A 25,021-nucleotide genomic window follows, 5' to 3' on the forward strand; every position below is an offset into this window, starting at 1 on the left:
TAAAGTTTAATATGCAAAGAAGAGTTATAATTACTCTTTGGGAATATGAAGTTTTGGTTTTAAAGGTATAAACTGACAATTGTTCTCACCATAGACACTGGAGGCCATAAACTAAAATGCCCACGAGAAACAGACAGTTAACTAAGATGAGTGAAAGTGGGCCAGGCTAACTCTGCTGGGTGTGGTAAGGATTGTGGCAAACTGCTTCATCTAAAAAGGGTAGCCACTACTCCACTAAGCTGATGGTTAGCATGTGGGAATGTAGGCCCAATATTTCCAAGTCTCTTTAAAATTTGAATTTATATTGAAATATATATTATTTTGCTTTGTAAACAATAAATAAGTCAGATTTTTAAAACTGTTGTGAAAGCCAAGTTTTTTTAAAAAACCATGTATTCATATATTCAGATATATTCATATTTAGCCAATGGGCTACCATTTTGCAACCTCTTATCTAAAGAGTATTGAATGAAAAAAATAGTAAGAGATTTTTGTGGGATGAATGAAAATATGACAAGTAGGTGAGATATTAAAATAAACTCCAGAGACAGATTCTAGAATTCATCCTTGAAGATCTTCAATAAATTATCATTATTTATAGGTCATAGATTACTGATCAGTTAGATCATAAAGGCAAGAGAATATTGCCCTGGAGGTGCTCTGTGAGCACTGCAGACAGTTTTAGAACAAGGTTTTTAATTTCCTTTTTCGTTCTTCGATATTAATTGTAGTTATTTAGGAATGGAGAACACATGCCTTCAGTACAATGACAATTTTATTTGTTTCCAGGGAACAGAAAGAACAGCTTCAAAAGATGAAAGACTATGGGGCTGAGCCGCAGATGCCTGACCATCTACCACCCCAAGATTCCAGACTGCAGAATACATCTTCAAGACCTGGAATGTATCCGGTATGGGAAAATGTATGCTCAGATAATGAAATGGTTCCTACTTTGTATGTTTGTATATTGTTTGATTTTTTTTTGTATTACAATAAGTATAAATTTCCTCTGAAAAATGTAAATTTTGGAAAAGTAAAAAACTAATGGTAACAGACCTTAAAAAGTATACCAGGCACACTTTGTGATCACAAAACTAGAATTTTCCTGGTAATCCTTTTTTGTTGAATTAGTCCTGTTTTCCTTCTGGGCAATGCAAGGACTCCCTGTGAGCTTCATAGTTTCCCTCCCTTTTTAGGCCACTAGTCCTTAGCTAGGGAGGGGATGGAACATCATGCACCAATTCAGGCAGTGAAGTTATGTTAAAAACTTGTGTGATTAAGTTCTCCCCTTGTTTTGCTTTCGTTTTGTTGTTGTTTGACCTTTAAGCCAGTGATGGGCTTTAAAAATGTTACCATGCAAATAACTTTATAACGCAGTGAGAGAGAAAAAAAAACACTATTGTGCCTTTTCATCAGATTAACTTTTCATTTCTCAATGTTCCCTTCTATCCTGATCTAACACACAACATTCATACGTAATGATTGATGTCAACAGCCACCATGATGTTGACTCCCCAGATCACATCTCCTGACATATGTGTGCATCCATCTGCCTACAGGGTTTCTCTCTGGATATGTCTTCTGTCAAAGTTAACATATTTAAAATGCAGCTCATTATTATCCTCCCTGTAACTTGTTCCTTCCCCTCACCACCTGAACTTGAAACCTGAAATCAGCCTTGACTCTTTTCCTCTATCCTACGCTTTTATATCCAGTCATTCTGTTGATTAATTTTACTACTTTAAAAAATACTATTCAAGTATTCTATCCTGCACTTCCTCACAACCTCAGTTCTAGCCTTCATCGTTTCTTGTCTAGATTATTTCAGAAACATCCTAATTCATCTCTCTCCATCTCATTCCCCTATGATCCATTCTTCATTCTGCTTCCAGAGTGATTTTTTTTTTATTTTTGAGTCATATTTTGAGGTATAATTGGCATACGTTTTAAGCCTACATTTTAAGCCCATAGTTTGAATTTTGACAAATGTGTACCAAGAGATTAAAAAATTTCTGTTACTCCAAAGAGTTCTCTCCTGCCATTTCGTAGTCAGGACTACCCCTACACTCTACTTTAAGCAGCACTGATATGACTGCTGGTCAAAATGGACATTTTAAAACATAAATCTCACTATGTTGTGCCCTGGCTTTTGAACTCTTTAGTATTCCCTCCCTGCTTTCAGGATAAAATCTAGATTCTGTTGCATGGACTTTTATGTTCTTCCTGAGTTGGCCTGAGCTCTGCTTGCCATTACTTGCTACTTCCTCTCATTACTTTCCCTCTATGTGGAGCTTCTGAAAATTCAGTGAGTAACTGGCTCTTACTTCTCCATGCCTTTGCATGGGCATGTTGTTCTCTAAACCTAGAGCTTCTTTTTTTTTTTTTTTAATTTGTATCCCCTCCTCCAACTAGTTAATTCTTGTTCATTTTTTAGAACTCAGTTCTGTATCTTATCTTCCACTTGTGTAAGACGAGTGCCCTCACATGTACCCCATAACATCTCGTATGGGCCTCTGTCAGAGCCCTTATCATGCTGTATTTTGATAGTCTGTTTTCTTGTCTGTCTTTCTTCTGTCTTATCTTGCCTGTCCTTCATAAGTATAGGAATTACGTCTTTTATCTTTGTGTCTCTTAGCAAATAGTAGAAGCTATGGATTGTAGATCTACATTTCTGTTTTATTTACTTAATAAATCATAAAGATTTTAACATATTGCTACATGATTTATATTTTTGATGCATAATAATTTATTTAAACTATTCCATTTCTGTTAGACCTTTGTTTCTAATCTTTTACTCTTATTATTAATACAACTTTAATGAATGTCTTTGTATCAAATTCTTATTTTAGATAACTTCTTAAAAGTACTTTCAAATTCCCAAAGTGGAATACTTCAGTTAAAGAATAAGGCCATTTTTAATGATTCCTGTAATATAGCCAACATCTCTCTAAAATAGTTGTATAACAACTGTACTACAGCCTTGCAAGCATCAGCTACCCATTATTTTTGGTAGATTTTATAGTTTTAATGAAATGTTTTAATCTACATTTTTGATAATTAGTGAACATAAATATTTTCCCATATTTGTTCATTACATTTCTTGTAAAATCCTATTTTTGTTATCTATTTGGCTTTTGAGTATTTTCTTACCAACTTATATTATCTTTAATATAATATAGATGTTAATCCTTTCTCATAAATACTGTAGGGGTGTTTTGATTTGTTTTTCACAAATGTATGTGTTGCTTTCACTATGAAGAAAACACTTTTTGTTTTATTTGTGACATATTCCAAAGAGTTAAGATATTTAAAACATGTCTGGATAGATAGCTGTGCTCCGGACACAATAGCTTTGTCATATATAGGTGTTTTCTTAACTTCAAAGTCCCATCACCTAAAGTTTACCTTTAGGTAATAGTCATTTGTATATAATGTATATAATGACTATAAAGACTATCCTTACATAGTAGCCAAAATGTAATTTTGCTACTCAAAAAGTTTGTTTTTAAAGCGCAGCCTGTGTATGAGTAAATACATAAGTAATGTATGTTGTTGGCTCTCCAAGGTCTAAAGTAGCTATCAGTTTGTTTGTCGGTAGAACAAATAGACCAGAAACACAGAGCTAAGAGAAGTGGGTAATGAGTGTTTGAATCAGGCTTGCAAAGATTAAAATAAAATTTGACAATTGAGTTTCAGTATTAAATAGTCAGGACCTATCTGCCAAGAAGTTCTACTGTCTCCTTAATACACATTTCTGTTGATATTTGGTGCTTTTTGGAGAGATGACTAAATGTCCTATTTGAGTTTTTTGTTTTGTTATTTCCTGGTGCTGATGTTGTGTTTTGGTACCAGCCTTGCCACAAACTGCTATTGTTAACCAGACAACTGAATAGAAGTGAGGGGGCTAGCTGGAGTTTGTTTCTCTCACTGGAAATCCACTGTTTTTGTGGAGGAGGTAGTTCACCAGAGTGGAAAGATAGTTTCTAGCAGAGATTCTTAACTGTGTGGTGAACATCAGAATTATATATGGAGGTTTTGTTCTGTTTGTTTGTTTTAAACTAATGCTAGGACCTCACTCACAGAAATTCAGTAGGTTTGAGGTAGGCCTGGGATATTTGTATCAAATTGACTAGCAATTTAATTTTTCTGGAAGGATAAGAAAAAGAAGGTGGTTCATTGGAAGTAGGGGTGATAGTGTTGAGGGCAGTTTTTTTAAAACAGTCTAATTGAGGTATAATTTATATACCATCTAATTTGCCCATTTTAAGTATGTAATTCAGTGATTTTTAGTAAATTTACTGAGTTGTGCAACCGTAACCATAATCCAGTTGTAAAACATTTTCATCACCCCAGTAAGACTCTTGTGTCAATTTGCAGTTAATCCTCATTGCTACCCCAGGTTCCAGGCAACAGCTAATCCACTTTCTGTCTCTAAAGATTTGCTTTTCTGGGCATTTAACCTGAATGAAATCATATAATATTTGTGTCTGGCTTCTTTCACTTAGCGTAATGTTTTCAAGGCTTATCCATGTTGTGACGTGAATCAGTTCTTCGTTTCTTTGTATTGCCAGGTAACAGTCTGTCGTATGACTGTACCATGTTTTGTTTATCCATTCACCAGTTGACGGACACTTGGGTTATTGAATAACACTGCTGTGAATATTTGTGTGCAAGTCTTTGGATGGACATGTTTTTCTTGGATAGGTACCTAGGAATGGAACTCCTGAGTTATATGGCAAATTGATGTTTAACTTTCTGAGAAATAAGCCATTTTCCAAAGTGGCTGCACCATTTTACATTCTTATTAGCAGTCTAAGAATCTTCATGTTTCTCTACATCCTTGCCATCATTTGTTATTGTCTGTTTTGTCAATTATAGCCATTCTGCTGGATGTGATATGGTATTTCATTGTGGTTTAATTTACATCTCCTTAATGACTAATGACACTGAGCATATTTTCATAGCTTATTGTCCATTCATATATCTTCTTTGGAAAAATGTATTCAAATCTTTTGCCCATTTTTTTGTTGTTTTATAAGAGATTTTTGTGTTCTGAATACAAGTTCTTTTTCAGATATGTGATTTGCAAGTATTTTCTCCCTAATGGTATTTTTTAAAGTACAAAAAGTTTTGACTTTTGAATGAGTCCAGTATATCAAGTTTTTCTTTTATGGATTGAGAACCAGATTTTAATTTCTACTGATATGTGAAAACATAGTGGTATGCTCATTCATTAAGCCATTTACTCTGTTCTTCAGCCTCCAGGGTCCTATAGACCACCCCCTCCTATGGGTAAACCACCAGGTTCAATTGTAAGACCCCCAGCTCCACCAGCAAGATCATCTGTTCCTGTGACCAGGCCTCCTATCCCAATACCACCACCACCACCTCCCCCTCCTCCACCACCACCTCCTCCTCCAGTGATAAAGCCACAAACTTCATCTGTGGAGCAAGAACGCTGGGATGAAGATTCTTTCTATGGCCTCTGGGATACAAATGATGAACAAGGACTGAATTCGGAATTTAAATCAGAAACTGCTACAATTCCATCTGCCCCAGTGTTACCACCCCCACCTGTTCACCCTTCCATCCCTCCTCCTGGCCCAATGCCTATGGGTATGCCACCAATGTCCAAACCACCACCAGTGCAGCAGACTGTTGATTATGGCCATGGCCGAGGTGAGTAACAGTGGCAAATTTATATTTGAGATTCTAAAGGGATTGTTAGTTTCAGCTTTGGCTTCCTTAAACTTCACTCTTACAGTGTTTTATCCCTGATTTGCCAGACATTTCCACTAATAAAGTGGAACAGATACCCTATGGAGAAAGAATAACTCTGCGTCCAGATCCACTACCCGAAAGATCAACTTTTGAAACAGGTAGGAGTCCAAGGAAATCAGTAATTTTAAACCTTTTAGGACTTAATTATCATATGATTTTCCTTTTGATAAGATTATCTGGGCCTCCCTTTAAATGGCTAAAAGCTTCATAAGTTGAATTTAGGGTAATACACTAGTTCTAAATTTAGATTTGTACTTCTCAGTTTTTATTTCAAAAAAAAGGGAGATACAGTTCTTATTTTATACTAATTGTGTTTGTAGAGCATGCAGGCCAGCGGGATCGTTATGATAGAGACAGAGATCGTGAGCCTTATTTTGATCGTCAAAGTAATGTCATAGCAGATCATCGGGATTTCAAAAGGGATCGGGAGACACATAGAGATCGAGACCGAGATCGTGGTGTTATTGACTATGACCGGGATCGATTTGACAGAGAACGCCGACCTCGAGATGATAGGTATGCTATTGAAAAATATCTTTGCCAGATGTGCAAACTACCATATGCTTAAGTTCAGCAAAAGTCAGTGTATTTAAAGGAAATTCAGTAAATGATGTATTCTTCTCATGTGTCTGTATGTATAATTTGGAGAGGGAAGAGTAGTTCTGTACCAGTTTTCAGGAATCTAGATGTTTGAGTTTTGTGAGCTTGAATTTCAGAGAGTTAAATGGGAGATGGAGATTGCCATAAAGGAGAGGAAATAGTATTGTCAATAAAGTTGTAGTCATTGCTTAATTAGTAGGCAAACAGTTTATTTTTGCAATTTGTAAGCTTTTTGGATGTGTGTATGCAAGGCAGATTTAAATGGAAAAGCAAAATAAAATTATAAATGTTGACTATGTATAGTAACTACCCATAGTGAAAATTGGAGAGATAATGGTGTTGCATTATAAGAGACTCCCATATGTTTTTTATTTATCAAATCACTCCTGTTAAACCTTCTAGGACTCAGTCTTATCGAGACAAAAAAGACCATTCCTCATCCAGAAGAGGGGGATTTGATAGGCCTTCCTACGATCGGAAGACTGACCGACCAGCCTATGAAGGACCGTCCATGTTTGGAGGTAGATTAGTGCCTTATTAACTATAAGAATGTTGAGAATTATAAACAATAGGAGATTCTTTTCATTGTAGCTATGGATTTAAACTTTCAGAGTAAAATGCACTCACAGATTTCTTAGGGATGGCAACATTATTCACCAAAAATAGCCATGTAATTGTTGAAATAAAACATAAATTGCTTTTTTTATATTATTAAAGAAATTTTGGAAGATAGAAATAAAATCACTTATAATCCCACCACCTACCATACCACAACTATTAAAATTTTATCTATTTCCTGTCACTCTGTCTTTACATACATATTAATAAAGTTATAGGCAATTATAAATAGTTTCTTTATCGTGCTTGTTCCCATTGATATTGTACTATATACATTTTTCCATATTATAAGCCTATTATACTAATAGCTGTATAATAGTCCATAAAGTGAATACGATTTAAGACTTAATAAGACTTAAGACATTTAAGACTCTTATTTTTGGACATTTAGGTTGCTTTTAGTTTTTCACTGCTAAAAAATGAACTTAAACTAGAAGTTCAAATCATTTATACAAACAGGCTTTCCTAAGCTGGTGACTCGTTTTCAAGATGGTAAAACAAAAGTTATATATATAGACAGATTATAAATCATACTTAGGACTATTCAGGAGTATATATTATTCCTTTATATTCTGTTGCTTAACTTTTTTCCTAAGTTTAATATAAACATGGATGAGTTCAGTATTTTTCAGAACATTCTTTTTGCCTGAAATTATACCTAAATCTTTTCATTTCTTGATTTCAGTAGACTTACATTATCTTAAACTATCTCTAATTAAGTATAAAAATGGTCCCCAAATTATCATGAGTTAGTTATATTATCTTAGGAGGAGTGAAGAGGGTTACTATTTTCAATAATCACTTATAAATAGTAATTTTGTTCAACTGGTGGAATCCTAGGAGAACGAAGAACTTACCCAGAGGAGCGAATGCCCCTGCCAGCTCCTTCACTAAGCCACCAGCCACCTCCAGCTCCACGGGTTGAGAAGAAACCCGAATCTAAGAATGTGGATGATATTTTGAAACCACCTGGCCGAGAGAGCAGACCTGAGAGAGTGAGTCCTATTTAGTTGACTAGTTTTCTTGCAAATCAGAAGCTGATAAAAGAACTTTTTAAAAAATTTATATAGTGAAATGTCTGTGCTTTTCTGTGACATAGTATTAATATCAGATTCAAGGTTTCTTATCATCTCCAAATCATCATAAAATCTCATAAACTGCCTACCCTATACAATCTAAGAAACTAGAACCTGATTGCTTGGCAAAAAAGATGTTGAAAATTTAAGAAAATAATTCATTAGAGCTCAGTTAATTGCACTTTGAAGAGGGGGAAAGAGGATTTAGTTTTATGGTATGTGGAACTAAGAGGGAGAGTTAGGAGACTTTATTGATTTTTTTGTTTTTTTTTAATATTTTTTATTGATTTATAATCAGAGACTTTATTGTTTAGACTTATTTTCCTAGTGACCTTCAAATGTATACATTCTTAAATTTATCTTATATTGCAAAATAATTAGATTCTATTTAAATAAACTGGTACTGGAGATTTCTATCAGATGTTTTGACTCCATACATGTACATATGTCATTGTTTTGAAGTCTGTTTCATGTATTATTAGTATAACTTCTCTAGCTTTCCTGTGGTTACTGATATGTCTTTTTCCATCCTTTTACTTTCAATCTATTTGTGTCTTTAAATCTAAAGTGTGTTTCCTGTGGACAACATAGAGTTGGATCATGTTTTTTTTTATGCAGTCTGATAATTTTTACATTTTAATTGGGTTGTTTAATCTATTCACATGTAATGTTATTATTGATATAGATGGCTTAATTCCAGTCTTGGATTGTTCAATTGTATAGAAATACAATTGATTTTTTCATATCAATCTTACATCCTTCAACATTGCCGATGCATTTATTGGTTCTAACAGATTTTTAGTGGATTTCTTGGGATTCTTTCTATATACAAAATCATGTAGTCTGCAGATTAAGATGGTTTTACATCTTACTTTCCAATCTAGATACCTTTTTTCTTTTTCTTGCCTAGTTGCTCTGCCTGTACAACCTCCAGTACAGTGTTGAAGAGATGCAATGAGAGTGACATCCTTGTTTTAGTACTGATCTTAGAAAGAAAACTTTCAGTCTTTGACCACAAATATTAGGTTAACTATGTGTTTTCATTAGATGTCTTTTTTCAGGTTGAGGAGATTCCCTTCCATTCCTAGTTTGTTCAGTTTTTTTGTCATAAAAGGATGTTGGATTTTGCTAAATGTTTTTTTCTACATTAATTTAGTTTTTTGTTTGTTTGTTTTTTTAATTGTATTGTGTGTGATTTTATTCTATTGTATAGTGATTTTTGTTTTTTGTTCTATTGATATGATGTATTGTATTAACTGATTTTCAGATGTTAATTTGTATCTCTGGGATAAATACTACTTGGTCATGTTGTGTAATTCTTTTTATATGTTGCTGGATTCAGTTAGTGGTGTTTTGTTGAGAATGTTTGCATCCATATTCATAAGAGATAGTCTGTAATTTTCTTGTGATGTCTTTGTTGATTATGGTATCAGATTATCTGCTTGCTTTGAAATGCTGGCCTCATAAAATAAGTTGAGAATTGTTCTTTCCTCTTATATTTTTTGGAAGAGTTTGTGAAGAGTTAATATTGTTCTTTAAATGTTAGAATTCAGTGGTGAAGCCATCTAGGCCTGAGTTTTTTTTTTGCTGGAAGTTTTTTAACTACTGATTGAATCTCTTCACTTGTCATAGGTCTATTCAGATTATCTATTTCTTCTTGAGTCAGTCCAGTAGCCTGAGTCTTTCTAGGAATTTGTCCATTTCATCTAAGTTATCTAATTTGTTTATATACATTTGTTCATAGTATTTCTTTATAACCCTTTTTAAAAATTTCTGTAAGGTTGGCTGGCAGTCATGTCCCCTCTTTCTTTCTAATTCTAGTAATTTGAGTCTTTCTATTTTTCTCAGTCAGTCTAGCTAAAGGTTTGTCAATTTTGTTGCTCTTTTCAAAGAACCAGCTTTTGGTTCCATTGGTTTTTCATTTTTCTGCTCTTTATTTTCTTAACCTCCACCCTAATATTTATTATTTCCTTCCTTCTGCTTGCTTTAGATTTAGTTTGTTCTTCCAGTCCCTTAAGGTGGAATATTAGGTTATTGATTTGAGATCGTTCTTCTTTTTAATATAGGCACTTATAGTTATAAATTTCCTTTTAAGTACTACTTTAACTGCATTCCCAAAAGTTTTATGTCTTCATTTTTATTTCTCTCAAAGTATTTTCTGATTTTTCTTTTGATATCTTCTTTGACTCATTGGTTGTTTAGGAGTATGGTGTTTAATTTCCACATAGTTACACATTTCCCAAATTCCACTGTAGTCAGAGACATACTTTGTATTATTTCTGTCCTCTCAAATTTATTAAGGTTTGTTTCATAGTCTATCATATGATCTATCCTGGAGAATGACAGTTCATTGTAACTATAAGATCTCATTGTAAAAAAAAAAAAAAACAACATCAACAACTTCTCTGAGTGATTTTTTTTTCTCTTTGTGTTTCAGATTGTTGTTATAATGAGAGGATTGCCTGGCAGTGGAAAGACACATGTTGCAAAACTCATTAGAGTGAGTATGTGAAAGTAAAAGAATCAGTTGCTTTTGTTAGCCACTGGCCTTCTTAGCAAGCAATGTGATATTGATACAGATACTTCCCATTTGATCGGTTCTAGTTGGCCTACCTGGTAGATGCGGTCTCATAAGTTTTGATATGCTTAGACAACTACTTTTGCCTCTGCTTGATTTGAAGCCACGAGAAGATTGCATAGTATTTAGCCACAAGAGAGAACTCTGATGTGTACATTTACTAATTTATTCCATAAATTCTCTTTAACTGTCCTCAATATGTGATTCTTAGGATAAGGAGGTAGAGTTTGGAGGTCCTGCACCCAGAGTTCTAAGCCTGGATGATTACTTCATTACTGAAGTGGAAAAAGAAGAAAAAGATCCAGACTCTGGAAAGAAAGTGAAAAAAAAGGTATGATTTATTTCTCTCAGATTGCATCCTGATTCATAAATAGTATTGAAAGGAAAATGTGTTCAAAGAGAAATGTAGCTTTTTGTTGTTGATGATTAAAAGTAGAATTTATTCAGAGAGATGCACCCTCCATAGACAGAGTGCAGGCTGTTCTCAGAAGGCAAGAGAAGGGCCAAAAGTGAGGGGTTGGGTGTTTAAAGTAAAAGTAGATACACACTCCATAGACAGATTATGGGTTATCTCCAAAGATGAGGGAGTGAAACGCCAGAAATGTAGCTTTTTTGAACACAAACTTTAGTACTTAGGTGTGAAGGAAGGACTACAAAGTCATCTACCCAGATGCTAACCAGGGAAGGGTTTTAAGATGATTCTTTGCTTTTGCTAACTCATCTCTTTTGGGGGCTCACAGGTAATGGAATATGAATATGAAGCTGAGATGGAGGAAACCTACCGTACCAGCATGTTCAAAACTTTCAAAAAGACTCTGGATGATGGTTTTTTCCCTTTCATCATCCTGGATGCCATCAATGACAGAGTTAGACATTTTGACCAGTTTTGGAGTGCAGCAAAAACCAAGGGATTTGAGGTATAGATTTAAAAGAACTGTAGAGCACTTTGTGTTATCATGTAAGTGCTGCATTTGTTTGCCTAATGAGTATTCATTCTTTCTTAGGTATATTTGGCTGAAATGAGTGCAGATAACCAGACTTGTGGCAAGAGGAATATTCATGGAAGAAAGCTCAAAGAAATAAATAAGGTGATTTTTTTGAAACATAGAAGGTGTTGTATTCTAAACTTCATTTTGCCTGTTTCATCACTGTTGTCTGGAATTTCTTGTTTATCCCTTTTATTCTCAGAATTTCTTTTCTACCTGCTTTAGTAAATATTTCTTACTCTGTATCTAAGTGAAAGAGGTGGCCTAGCTCTTCCTGGAACTAGCCTGTTAGACTTGATAGTGTTAGTTAAATTTGTCTTGGACACTCACTTGAGCTTTCTTTGAGTAGTTTCCAGAGATAACTTGATCTCTTGAATCTCAATTAGATGGCTGATCACTGGGAAACTGCACCTCGTCACATGATGCGTCTGGACATTCGTTCTTTGCTGCAAGATGCTGCTATTGAAGAGGTAAGTGTCCTTTGACTAGAAAGTAATATAAAAGTGACCTTTTTTTTTTTTACTTGGAAAAAAATTTAATTATAGAGAAGTTGCATAGATACTATAAGAACACCTGCATGACTTTCATTGAGATTCATCAGTTGTTAATATTTTGCCACATTTTTCTGTATATATACTTCTCCTTCTTTGTCATCGTCTTATTACTACTGCTGCTATTATTGCTATTACTGTGAAACCATTTGAGAGTTAAAATGCAGACATTATAATTATAGACCCCTAGATATTTTAGTAGATATCTCCCAAGAACAAGGGAATTCTCTTATGAAACTAGAAGTCTCAATTATCAAATTCAAGTTTAACATTGATAAAATACTATATTGAGTAATATAAATTTCCTGAATTAAATTTTCTGAATTCTCTCATATGCAGTCCATATTCAGATTTCACCAATTTTTCCCATAATGTGCTTTATAGCAACTTTTAGAAATCCAGGATCCAATCCTTTAATATAAAATTAGTTTCTCACCCATGTCACTGTTACGAAAGACAAAGACTTTTTGAAGAGTATAAGCCAGTTAGCTGTTTTGTAGAATGCCCCTCAGTTTGGGTTTGTCATGATTAGCTTTAGGTTAGACATTAGCATGGATGCTACATAAGTGATGTTGTGTCCTCACTGCATCATGTCAGGAGGCATATGTTGTCAGCTTACTTCCTTATTGGTGATTTGAATGTTGATCACTTGGTTTAGGTGATACTCATCCAATTTTTCTACCTTTTTCTCTTTGTTATAACTAATCTGTAAGGAGAGACTTTGAAACTGTTAATATCCTGTTCCCCAACACATTTTCACAGATTGGTCATTCTTGCCAAAATCAATGATTAGTTTAGTGGCGATAAATCTTTATCCTGGAAAAGGAGAGATTTGTCTCTTTAATCAGTTACTACTATTTTGTTTGACCTCTTCCTGTAAATAAGAGTTATCTATACTCAATGTTGTCATTGTATTTTTATGTGTTTTTACCTCTCATGTCACTTCTCAACCTGTTTCCTTCTGGCTTCTTCCCCAACCACTCTCCAGAGACTCTCTCACCAAACATTTCCATGATAATGGACAGTTCTCGCTTCTCCTGTTGCATAATTTTGCAGCCACACGTGCTGTAGTTGACCATGTTCACCTTCTTGGAAACATTTCTCTCTTGGCTTCTTTGAGTCTACCTTCTCCTGGTTTTCCTCTTGCATCTCTGGCCGTCTCTTTTCAGTCTCCTTTGCTGACTTTCCTTACTACCCAGTCCTTAAATGTTGGAGTTCTTTAGGGCTCTACCCTAGGCTTTATTTTCAGCCTGCACATTCTATATAGGTAATCAGTCTTTCTGGTACCTTGGATTGCTACTTATATGCCCTTAATATTAAATTACAAAGGCTGGAATAAGTTTTATCAATATCTTAACAGAAATTATATCTGAGTGGAGGGATTATCGGCGGTTTTTATAATTCTACCATTATTTTCCAAATTCTCTACAAAAAATATGTATTACCTTAGTATACCTCAAACTCAACTTATTTAATATATAATTCATCCAAACATGTTCCTCTTCTAATATTCTCTATTTTAGTAATTAGACCCACCAGTCACTTGGTTGCTAAAACCCTGACTCTTTACTCTCCATTATCCTTGACTCTTCACTCTCTCCTTATACCAGAATTTGACCCTATCTCTCCACCATGTAGTCAGCCTAGAAGTTGTGTCAGTTTTATCTTATCAACTTCTTTAATCTATCTACGCTCTATTTTTATTGCTACCATTCTGGGCCAAACTATTATCATCTGACTTTTCACTATACTCTTACATTTTGAAATTTGCATCATACATGTTTTACTTGATTGAAATACATACTTGCTAAAGGTTTTTAAAAGAAATCCTAGTAATCCATAGTCATTCAAAACAGATAACCATCAACTTAGAACAGATCATTATATTCAACTCATAGGGAATTATGAAGATGGATAATCCCAGAAAAATAAAAGGCAGAAATACCATTCTGTCTTTTAGTAGTTCTGTTTCAAAGTTTAGGGTGCTAGAAATTCTTTAGTATGTAACAGTGAATCTGTGCTGTCTTGCTCTGGGCAACTGTGCTCATTTCATATCTCAGTGACAGACTCAACATTTTCCTAAATGTTAACTCAGTCTTTTTTGTGTGTGATTATTGGGGTGCTATAGGTAGAGATGGAAGATTTTGATGCAAATATTGAAGAACAGAAGGATGAAAAGAAAGATGCAGAGGAAGAGGAAAGCGAACTGGTAGGAGACAGAACAACCACTTTGAACAAAGTGTCTCTTTATTAAAATTCTTAAGGTTTTAATTCAGATCTGTGATCAGATTACTATTGTTGACATGTACCATAATGGTAAAAGTTTCCATAATCATCCTCCAGGAGACTTTTGGATACTTTTTATTTTTCCCCTGACCAAAAGAAAAGAACCCTCTACTGTGTTGTTATAAGAAAATTTTAAGAGTGCTAAGAAACTTACCCTTGTACTCACTCATCTATTTGTGGGTGGCTTTAGGGGAATCTACTTTATAAGAAAATCAATTACATATGAAAGGGCATTCTTGCATTCCAGCAGATATGTGGTACAGCCTACCCAGTGTATGCATAATTGTCTCTTCTTTGCTACAAGATGTCAAAATTGAGTTTCTGTCAACTAAGGCAGAAGAACGTATTGAATGAGGAGGCAGAGGGTTGCCACTGACTGCTGGATTTGTTCTTCTGCATTTTATCCTATTAAGTGATGGGGGGAATGATTTGACTGTGTAGGCAATGCATTTTGCTTAGGCTGATTAAAGGCTTACGTAGTATGAATTCAAAGTTCCCGTGTACCTACTGTAAATGCTTTTGATCACACCTCTGTAGTGATGTTTGCCTTAACCTGTCATTCAAGAATATGCGATCTATAGACTTACTAATGTTATTTTCAGTGTTTGCTAATGGGATACAGAGATTAGCGATACTTCGGAATAGTGTTGCTTTTTTAATTCAGAATACTATTTGGTTTATTTAATACTTCAGACCTTGCTAAAGCTGCTTTTCATATTTTTCTGAAAATGTACAAAGTGAGAACCCTGATCCCTACCCCATAGAGAATACAGACTCTCTAAGGAGTGGTCCCTTCAACCCATGTGTGTTATACAGGACTCTGGATAGAAATTGTGTGTTTATATAGAGATGGTGTCAACCTCTACATTCCTAGATTTCATATGTGGATTAAAAAATAAGCTTAAAAGTTAATGGCATTTGAGTCTCAGTATGTTTTTTTTCTTTAAACAAAGTATTTTTATGAATTAGGTTGTATTTTGACATACATGATCTAAGATGTAGGCAGGAAATTCACTTAAAGGTCCATGCTGTCCTGGAATATGGCTAATGACCTCTAGCTACTTGCAGCGTGTGTACTAGGAAGCAGTCATGTGAGAAGTCTATGTATAATGTTAGCTTTCTGAAGCTCCGTCTTCCTTTTGTGGAGATTTCAGTTCAGGGTGTGGTTCATAACATCTGATTTGCTTAGGTGTAGGTCAAAACTTGGAACTTTTAATTGAATATACTATTTTAAAAAGTGAAACACACTGTATTACTGTTTTTCATCAGAAACATGGCAGTGAAGCCTTAAAACTCTACCCTGCTGGACTATCTCTTTTATTTCCAAGTGGCCTAATATTTCAAACAGTGAGATGATTTTACAGTTTTAAGGAAGAACAGGGTGGTTCCAGCAGGGGGGAAGCTAATATACTCGTCTTGTTTATCTTTATGTGATAAAACTTCTCTTAACCTTTTTTCAAAATGCAGAATCCAGATCTTCTACTCTTGGGTTCTATTCCAAGAGTAAAAGATTATTGGAGAAGTTTACTCAAAGGGTTAAGAGCAAGTCTCATGTCATTCAAACCACCTTAATGGAATTATCACTGAACTTTGCGTTTTCTACTCTGTACTGATTACTCCAGCTGGGTGAAATCCAAACTTTTCTTGGTTAAGAGACTCCTTTGGGGGGATCAATGGTATATTTTGTCTTCTTTAGTGCTTCATTGAACCTAATAGATATGACTCAGAATTTATAAATATATTATTCTAGTTATGCTTAAGGTTTTCAGATGATTTTTGAGATATAACTGTACAAATTCCATCAGTACAAAACTTTTAGCACCATTACTTCAGTCTCGCTTTGTCTTGGTTTGTTCTAAAAATGTATTTGGAAAAGATGGCATAATTTATAACCTGAAATACTACCTAATAAGTTGAAACTGAATTACTATTCCGGCTTAAGGACTAGAAATGTATAAAACCTGTAGGTTTTCTGGAAGAATGATGATGCTCTAGTAAACTCTTAACAGAGAAGCTATTGTTATGAAATGTTCAGCATACTTTCCAGCTTTACCAGTGTGTCAGTCTATTCTATGAACTTGAACATTCCCAATAGTAGAGAGATACGTTGATTCTTAAAAGAAGATGCTGACACCTTTGATGAATCTGTCCTGTATAATAAGTCCTAGTAATAAAGTTCTGTATGTTAGGATCTAATGGAGAATAGAGTCCCAATGAAGGAAAAGGGGAATCATAGTGAATTATGTGGAGAAAGCATATACTTGCTAGGTGAATAAACTGAAGGACTTAACTTCATAGTTAAATAGGTACCTTGGGAAATTTGAAAATCTTAGATAGGATTTGGTTTAAAATAAACTGCCCAGATATTTTATTAAATGAAATATAAATTGCCTGTAGAGATTTCTGTTTTTTTATATAATAGGAAAATGTAATTTTAAAAGACATCAGAAATAATAATCTAGTTTCCAACTGATGAAAACGTAATACTCTGAAATTGAGTCAGTATAATTAGCCTTTGTGAGATCTGACTGGTAAATGGATTGAGTCATTTTAAAATGAAATTGAATTTCATAGTTGTGTTCAGTGATACCATGTTTTCTCCTTTCTTTCGAGTATCTAAAATTATACTGGAATATAAAGTAACTGTCTTGAAGAACACTCTTTGGACCTCATGGCTACTATCACTTGAGAATAGCAGTTGTATTTAGAAAATCACCTAGCTAGTATTATAAGTCCTCTGCTACTCTGAATGACAATAATTTAGCACAGTAACTACCATACATTCTTACAGTATTTGCTGTACAGCTGTTGTTCAGACTACAGTTGTGTGTCCTGAACTGTAGCCGCCTCAAAGCGCCTTCATGATACTATTCTGAAGTGACTACTCTGAAATTTGGCAGTGAAGTTTGGTGAATTTGGTAATTTGGTTTCTTCAAAGATAATGAGACTGTGTTTTCCCTAAGGATATATTTATAACTAGTGAGTGGAAACTGAATCCATTCCCAGTTTTAATGCTTTTCCAGTTCAAAAGTGATATGCATGTATGTGTCTCTTTCTAACCCTTCGAGCTTCTCTCTGTGTACGATTTAGGGTTACATTCCGAAAAGCAAATGGGAGATGGACACATCTGAGGCAAAGCTAGGTGGGTATTTCCTTTTTCCTGTTTTTATATGTGATACCTGATGGTAATGGTCATAGATCTTTCTGCTGTAAGAAGAACAAATTTCCCAAAATTTCTGCTTAAACCAAGATTTTTGGCCTACCTTACATCCTTAGTCTGTTTTGCTGGCTTTCTTTGTATCTTGTGACAGAGTAAAAGAAGAGTATTTTAAAAACACTACCTTCAGTACCACTTAAAGTTTTTAGAGTAAATGGAAATATGTGATAAATTTAGTAATAAAATACTGTCACTTTTAAAATCCGTTCTTTAATATTAATCAGAAACGTTAGCGCCAGTGAGATTTCTACTTTTTTAAAAGAATATTTAACTGCAATCCAAAGTTGAACTTGATTATGAATACTTCGGGTAATAATAATAGTAATAATAATAAAAATTGAAGTTTAAAAAATAATTAAAAGATAGTTATTTTTGTTGTATGATGAATTAGAGTTTCTGAATGGGAGAGGTAGATATATAATTCAGGTTTTTGAGGAGCCTGCTTTGTAAGATTCCATTTAAATTTTCCTTCAACTTGTCTTTAGTGCCAGATTACAAAGTAAACTGGTTAAAATAATTGTCTAAATCAAAAACTGGAGTTGCTTAAAGTGAGGCTGTCTGTCAAGCAGAAAATCATTTATATCCAATGGATTTTCCTCCAAAATTTCATACTAATATTGCAGTACTTTTTTTTTTGTAACCTCACCTAAAGAGAACCATTTAACATACCAGGATGTATTATAAGATAATGGGATAAGAGTTTTTTAAAAGATTGACCTTACTAATGTATGAAGTGTGACTGTTGGTCTCTTCATTTCTCTTGCTGTATTATGTTGCTACTCTAAAGCTGAAGTAACCAGAGAAATATATCTTAAATTCATAGAACAACTTTGAGTCATTTAGCTGCTTCACTGTTTGGGGCATGTTATCTTTGTTTCTGACATCAGAGGGATGCATTTTATACACAGTTGCATAGGCTACACCTTTTGTTTTGCCCAGATGATCATGTGAGCCATTGATATTGACCAGGTCCCATGTTAAAAGACAATTCCATAAACTGTAGTTATTACCATATTATTGGGATAGGTGCTTTGTGCAAAGTCTGAAATATTTTTCTAGTGTATGGTATGTGAAAATTATATATAGTTACTGATATATTCTTCCACTCATCCTCCCTCTGTGGGAAATCTTAATAAAAACCAACTATCTCCTTCCCTAAACTTTCAAAGCATTCATAATTGTTTAAATGCAATTAAATATGTAGGAAAATCATAATTACAAATTTCTTTTTTGATAATAATACTTCAGGTCTGTTTATTTTGACATTAGATTAAATCTCATATTCTATACTTACAGAATAATCTGTAAGGCTGTGTAAGATCATTCCTTCTTTTCTGGTTCTCTAAATAGTGATTATCTTTTGGGGCAAAGAGAAATGGTAAATAAAGAAACAAGGGGAATGTAAAAGTGATAAATATTTTAGTTAAGCATATGATCTTTAGAGGCCTTCTGTAATATATTATCTAGGATAATGCTTTTTTTAAACTTGAGCCAGTCCATTTTCTGTTTTCCTTTCTAATTTCTAAAGAGAAAGGAAAATGGAATTTAGTTATTACAATTCAAGAAAATATGACATTAATCTTGGTGTTGATTTCTGGAAAAAATTCTGACCTGTCCACCATTTGCTTCTCAGAAAATACATTTGACTTTGATACAAATTCAGTCCATTTTAAAGACAGAATGTTAGTAAATTCCAAAAATAGGATTGTTAAATAAACCATTTCAGTTAAAGGCACTGAAGTTCTAGTAATGAGTCTCGGAAAGAAATTTTAACATGTTTGCAGTTGGGTTTTTGTTTGTGACAGTGATGTTTCATATAATGACTTGCCTCTTGCACCACTGTATTATCTTGAGAGCTAAACCATCTGTAGAGGAAGGCGAATTGAGTGTGCACATTCTTGAAAGTGCTTGTTTGTTTCTTTGAGATTGGTCCATGGAGCCAGTGGAGAAGATTCTTCTCTAAAACATGACTCTCTTCATCTGAGAATTAGCCTATTTACGTTGCCTTCCTTGTCATAAATTCAGTAGATTTGAATACCAGGCACAGTTTATTTTTCTGAGTACTTTTCCAACATTCTTAAGTTACTCTTGGTAACATGATTATGCTGGGTGGAAACAATATTAGGCTTTAGCAGTGTCATATATTGAGCCAGACTAGCTGAATCTATAACTGAGGAATATTGATTTACAAATGAGTCTGCCAGTGAGAAAATACTCACCTATAGCTATTAAATCTCATTGCAAATTCTTGATCTATGTTCAGTAAGTACAATATACAGTCCAGCCTATGCGTGAGTGTTAAATTGAAAGTGGTGTAATCTTAGAAAAATTCAGAACTAGCCTGAGCTGCATCTGGCATGGGTGTCATGGAGTTGTTGAAGACTGCGTGTGGCTCACCTTCATTAGCACGTGACTGACTCCCTTCCAGCTGGAACACAGGCACCCTAATGCAAGGGTGGGTGTTACATGCCATACTGAATGCTGGGATTTCAGCATTGAAGCTACTTAAATTCCACTGACATGATTTTGGTTTCTTAAACTGAGAAACCAAAAGAATATTTTAGACTGTTACCATCTCAATTTAGGTTTCTTTATATCAAGTACTTTTGCTTTTCTCATCTCAGTGTCATTTGTCTCTGCTTATGAGTTACTGTGTACTGGCCTTCTACGTGTCAGGCAGTTTCATCTCTTCAGTTATTATTTATATAGACACGTAACCCTTGTATGTTCACCATGAACAAATTTTCAGAAATAATTATGTTTAGAAAATACATAGATGTATCTAAAATTTTTTCCTGTTGTGCTGTAATAATAATATAATCTGTTTTGAAGATGTGGTAAAATTCTGTGACCTGCCAAGTTGGATATTTAAACTTTTATCTTCATCTTAAAACTTCACCTTTTGAAACTCAAACCTCTGGGAATCATTAGCATGAGTGTATTGGACACCAGTTGTCTTCTGTAACTAACAAACACCCGATTCCTCTTCCCTCACCTTATGCCATACATCTGTGTGTTTGGGTTTCCAGGATGCCATCTGGAAGAGCTATGAACCTTTCTTCAGCCCCAAGAAGGAAACTTTAAACACGCTGTGCACAATAAAATTTCAGATTAAACATTACAAACAAGGGTTTTCAGACTAGATATACATGCTCTTCTGAACTTCATGTTGCAAATATGGGACTCCTGGTCTATAACTCCTGGCATACACCCAGTGTATGAGGGAAAGTTCTTGCAGGTTTCACACTCCCCTTCTGTATTGCTGCCTGGCCATGTTCTATTCTTAGGTTTGAAATATGAAAAGTTTCCCTTGAAATATGTTAATGTCAAAGTTGATCTTAATAAGTTGGAAATCCTTTGAGGTTTATTTAATAAGTGTGTTGGAGCTGCCTACTCTTCTGGTAATACTGTATGTACGCTATTGAACTGAGAACAGTTTTATTGTTTATGGGACTTCCTTGGTTTTCTAATACCATATTCTATGTCCCTGTACAATCAAGGTGTCACTTCTTTAAGATCTTGTATAATATGGCCTGTCATATATATGTAGATTAGAGCCATTTGGTACAGCATGTGTTTTACAGAGGAGATTAGAAGACTGTTTCTGTTGAACTCATCCATGTTAAAAATTTTCCAAAGTGATATGATAAAAATTTCTTGAGTTTTGTAAAGTGTTGTAATTTGACTTGCTGATTTTTCAATAATATTGCCTTTATGGGGGAGGGGCTTAGGAAATAAAAGCTTTGCCAATTATGCAAACTCTTACTGGTTTTTGAGGCCTGTATGGTATGGCACAGTTAGTTGTGTGTGAAACGTTTGAAGCATAAACTCACTTGCCTTCTGCCACTGTTTCCATTGTACTTTTCTTTTTGTATCAAGTTCTCTCCAACTTGGTGTCTGAAAGGTTTCTATTATATACACTCTGTACCCTTTATGAAGTTAAATGAAGTGTGGTTATGGTGTGTTTCTGTTTAGGTTTTCCTTTATTGACCTGTTAATAATATTGTGTTCATAACTACACGTGAGTCAAAAGTTTAGTGCTTCACTGTAGCTAAAAAGAAAAATACATGCATGTTTTATATGTATATAAACATATTTCACATGTAGAATTCAAAATCAGAATTAACAACCAATAAAAAAGACAACACATTTTCATCACATGTTCTTGAAGACACCGAAACTCATATCTCATAATTTCTGAATCAGCAATCCCTGTTCATTTAATTGATTACAGCTTGGGGCCTTTGGAAAGCCTAGCCCTCTCGGATTGAGGATTCAGAAAGACAGTTCAGACCCGGCCACTTCAGCTGACTAGCCCTTAGCCTCAGAATGGTCAACAGCATTTCATAGTATAACCAAAGAAAGTGGTGATTTGTGTAGTCAACTTTTGCTTAAACATTAACTCATGGTGAATCCTCTCATAGCATCAAAATCTCAAGAAACCGTTAATCTAAAACCTTTCTAAACATTACCTTGGCTCACTGAGTTTTTGTACTACATGCTTTTCATACGGCATGGTATCACACGTGATTGCAGGTCAAATGGGTGGTGTTGATATTGTTTTCAAGAAAAAAAAAAAGAATGGAAGAAATTGTGTTTAGAAAAACCCAGTGTTACGTTTTCCTTCAGAACATGAGAGTTGAAGTGTTGTGATTTTAGCCAGGGTAGGAGGACGAGGAGGCCAGGAAACAAGTGCCTTCTCTTGCTCTGCCCGTATTTGTTACTTAAACCAGCACAGTAATGTAAAGGCTGACAGTGTGAATACCAGATAAACAATGGAAGTTGCACAGAACTTGATACTACCTCAGCCAAGAAGATAGTTGGGATCTGCAAATAAGCTGCTCTCAGAAATGCGGATGTGCCCTCTCACAGTGTTCCAGCCTTCTTTTCCCTTGTTTGTGTGTTGTGTGCAAACTCACACTCTTCCTTAATGCTACGGCTCTGTGTTTGTCCCTCAGACAAGTTGGATGGCTTGAGAACTGGTACTAAAAGGAAACGTGACTGGGAGGCTATTGCCAGCAGAATGGAGGATTATCTTCAGCTCCCTGATGACTATGATACTCGTGCTTCTGAGCCTGGGAAGAAGAGGGTAAGAGACTGTCAATAACCACCACCAGAGAAAGGGCTTGTTTAGGCATCTGGTTTTAGAATGTTACAGACAGATATTCATATGAATGCTACTTTTTTGAGAGTGATTTGGTTTATACTATATCATATTGCACATTAAAAAAATTAGTCAGCCCTTACAAATTATCAGATTGAAAGGTAGAAATAACTTAAAAAATGGAGAATAGACCCTCAGGTGGCTAGATGTTTTCAGCCTTAAAGGAGTTTGGAGTGGCTGCTTGTGCCATTTTGTCTTAGGGCAAAAGACCAGATGCAAAGTAGAGTATTGAAGAGAATCTGTGGGACTTCTTAGTGGATTAGATGTGGAGAGCCCAGCATGGATGGAATCAAAGGTGACTCTTCAAGGTGCTGACATAAACATTCCATTTACTGAGTTAGCAAAAAGTAGGGGAGTTGTAAGTTTGAGAGTGAAAAATCAGCAGTTCAGTGAGTGTACCAGTTAAGTTAAGTGATAATGGGACTCAGGACTCCAAAATTTAAAAGTTCAGATAGAGGTAACTGAAGAAGTAAAGAATGGTGCATTGTTAAATGATACTGAGAAGACAGGTAAATTGGGAAAAGAGAAAATAGCCATTGGATTTGGCAACGTGGAGATCATTGATGATTGATCAAAAATAAGTCAAACTTTCTTAGAGAGTTGAAGGACAGAAGCAAGTTTGGAGCAGACTGAAGAAGAAATAGGAAATGAACAGCAAATGTAGACAACTTTTTGAAGAAGCTTTGCTATGAAAGGGAGCAGAGAAATGAAGCCAGGATGTTGGATAAGTCTTCCACATAGATGTCAAATTCAAGAAAAGTGATATTTGCATCTATCCTTTAAAACAAAATAACAGAGTAAGAGGGATCATAGTGTATATGATCTACATCAGCCTATTCCAGCTGGTCTGTCTTGATCTTTCTATATAAGTATGTACAGACCTACCCTTCTTTTTAAATGGCTGCCTAGAGTGCCACTGTTTGGTTGAACAATTCGTTACATATCCAGTCTCTTATCAGTGGATGCTTGTGCTATTTTCATTTTATTGTTACTATAAATACTGTGGTGAAAGTCATGATGCATATGCCTTGGCATCTTTTGGACAATATATCTCCAGCTTATATTTTTAGCCTTAAAGCTTCAAGCTCATAGAATATGATTTATCATTCTGTTGGATATTGTGGGATAGTTTTCCCAAAAAGTTGTACCTATGTTTATACCCACATGTAAGTAAATACCAATTTTTCCACACTTGCACCAGCAGTGCTGTTATCAAACTTTTTAATTTATGGCAATCTGATAGGTGAAAAAAAATTGTATCTTGTTTTGCATTTCTCTAAGTAAGAATGAGATTTTTACATACCATTTCTTTTTTTTTTTTATGAATTCCCTCAGTACTCTAATATTAAAATAATATTTATTATAAAGGAATAAAAATGCCAGTAAAACTTCATTATAGTGGATACCCCTATGTAGAACTCCAGGTTTCAAAACTCTTTCAAATATTGCAGACAGTCCCTAGGCCTGCCCTTGCCTGTGTGTCTTGAGAGGATGGGGAAGAGAGACCTGATTAGTGGCCTTCTGTACGTGCCCAGCTCCACCCAGAGACTACTTGTATTGATACCTCATATTCCAGTTTTACAGTTGGGGCAACAGAAGTAGAAATAGCTCTTTCTTGGGAATAATAATTTGAAGTGTAGTTTGGTAACAATGAATTGTCTCAAGTGAGAAATATTTTTCTCTAGTTCAGTTTTAGTCAGATTGCTGTCTTCTATAAGGAGTATGTGATCCCATGTAAGTTACTTTGTAAGCAGGGTGGGTGTAAGTGACTCCTCTTTTAACTCTCCTCCCTGCCTCCCACCCCCTTTTTAGATAATTTTTGACACTTAAACCACTCGCCAGAATCAACATCAGAGCCCAAGGAAAGCCTACAGGTAGCAAGGAATGCCAGCCTCATTACTCATTCCTTTGCTGAGGTCTCTTGATTTCTGTAATTAAGCTTTTTACAAATATTGGGCAGGTTCCTGGGATTAACTTTCACTGCAACACAAAGGTAGTTCTGTAGAGTTAATCATATTAGAATTTTACCAAAATGGCTAAGTTTTAAAATATAATTCATTTCTTAAAAGTTTTACTTGTTTACTTGGGTATAAAATGGTAGCTCAAGTGGACTTTAATTTGTGTTTCTTGATTACTGTGGAAAAGTCAACATTTCCCTTGTTTT

General features: G+C 34.8%; 1 protein-coding gene across 4 annotated transcripts in view; it reads left to right on the plus strand.

Moving 5' to 3' along the window:
• YLPM1 (YLP motif containing 1) overlaps positions 1 to 25,021 on the plus strand; it is a 58,417-nt gene that overhangs the window by 30,168 nt on the left and 3,228 nt on the right. Inside the window, exons 6-19 of one of the 4 annotated variants that reach the window (XM_014559107.2) lie at positions 790 to 922; positions 5,259 to 5,679; positions 5,787 to 5,879; positions 6,102 to 6,297; positions 6,784 to 6,902; positions 7,840 to 7,994; positions 10,513 to 10,575; positions 10,865 to 10,984; positions 11,394 to 11,570; positions 11,658 to 11,741; positions 12,026 to 12,109; positions 14,319 to 14,399; positions 17,567 to 17,618; positions 22,652 to 22,782. In XM_014559107.2, coding sequence (XP_014414593.2) covers positions 790 to 922; positions 5,259 to 5,679; positions 5,787 to 5,879; positions 6,102 to 6,297; positions 6,784 to 6,902; positions 7,840 to 7,994; positions 10,513 to 10,575; positions 10,865 to 10,984; positions 11,394 to 11,570; positions 11,658 to 11,741; positions 12,026 to 12,109; positions 14,319 to 14,399; positions 17,567 to 17,618; positions 22,652 to 22,782 — 1,909 coding nt within the window. Of the gene's footprint in view, positions 1 to 789; positions 923 to 5,258; positions 5,680 to 5,786; positions 5,880 to 6,101; positions 6,298 to 6,783; positions 6,903 to 7,839; positions 7,995 to 10,512; positions 10,576 to 10,864; positions 10,985 to 11,391; positions 11,571 to 11,657; positions 11,742 to 12,025; positions 12,110 to 14,318; positions 14,400 to 17,566; positions 17,619 to 22,651; positions 22,783 to 25,021 lie in introns of those variants that run through there. The other 3 variants (XM_006184591.3, XR_004320830.1, XM_032482371.1) reach the window with 3 other exon arrangements.

Source organism: Camelus ferus, chromosome 6 (assembly GCF_009834535.1).
Source record: "Camelus ferus isolate YT-003-E chromosome 6, BCGSAC_Cfer_1.0, whole genome shotgun sequence".
Classification (NCBI taxonomy): Eukaryota; Metazoa; Chordata; class Mammalia; order Artiodactyla; family Camelidae; genus Camelus; species Camelus ferus.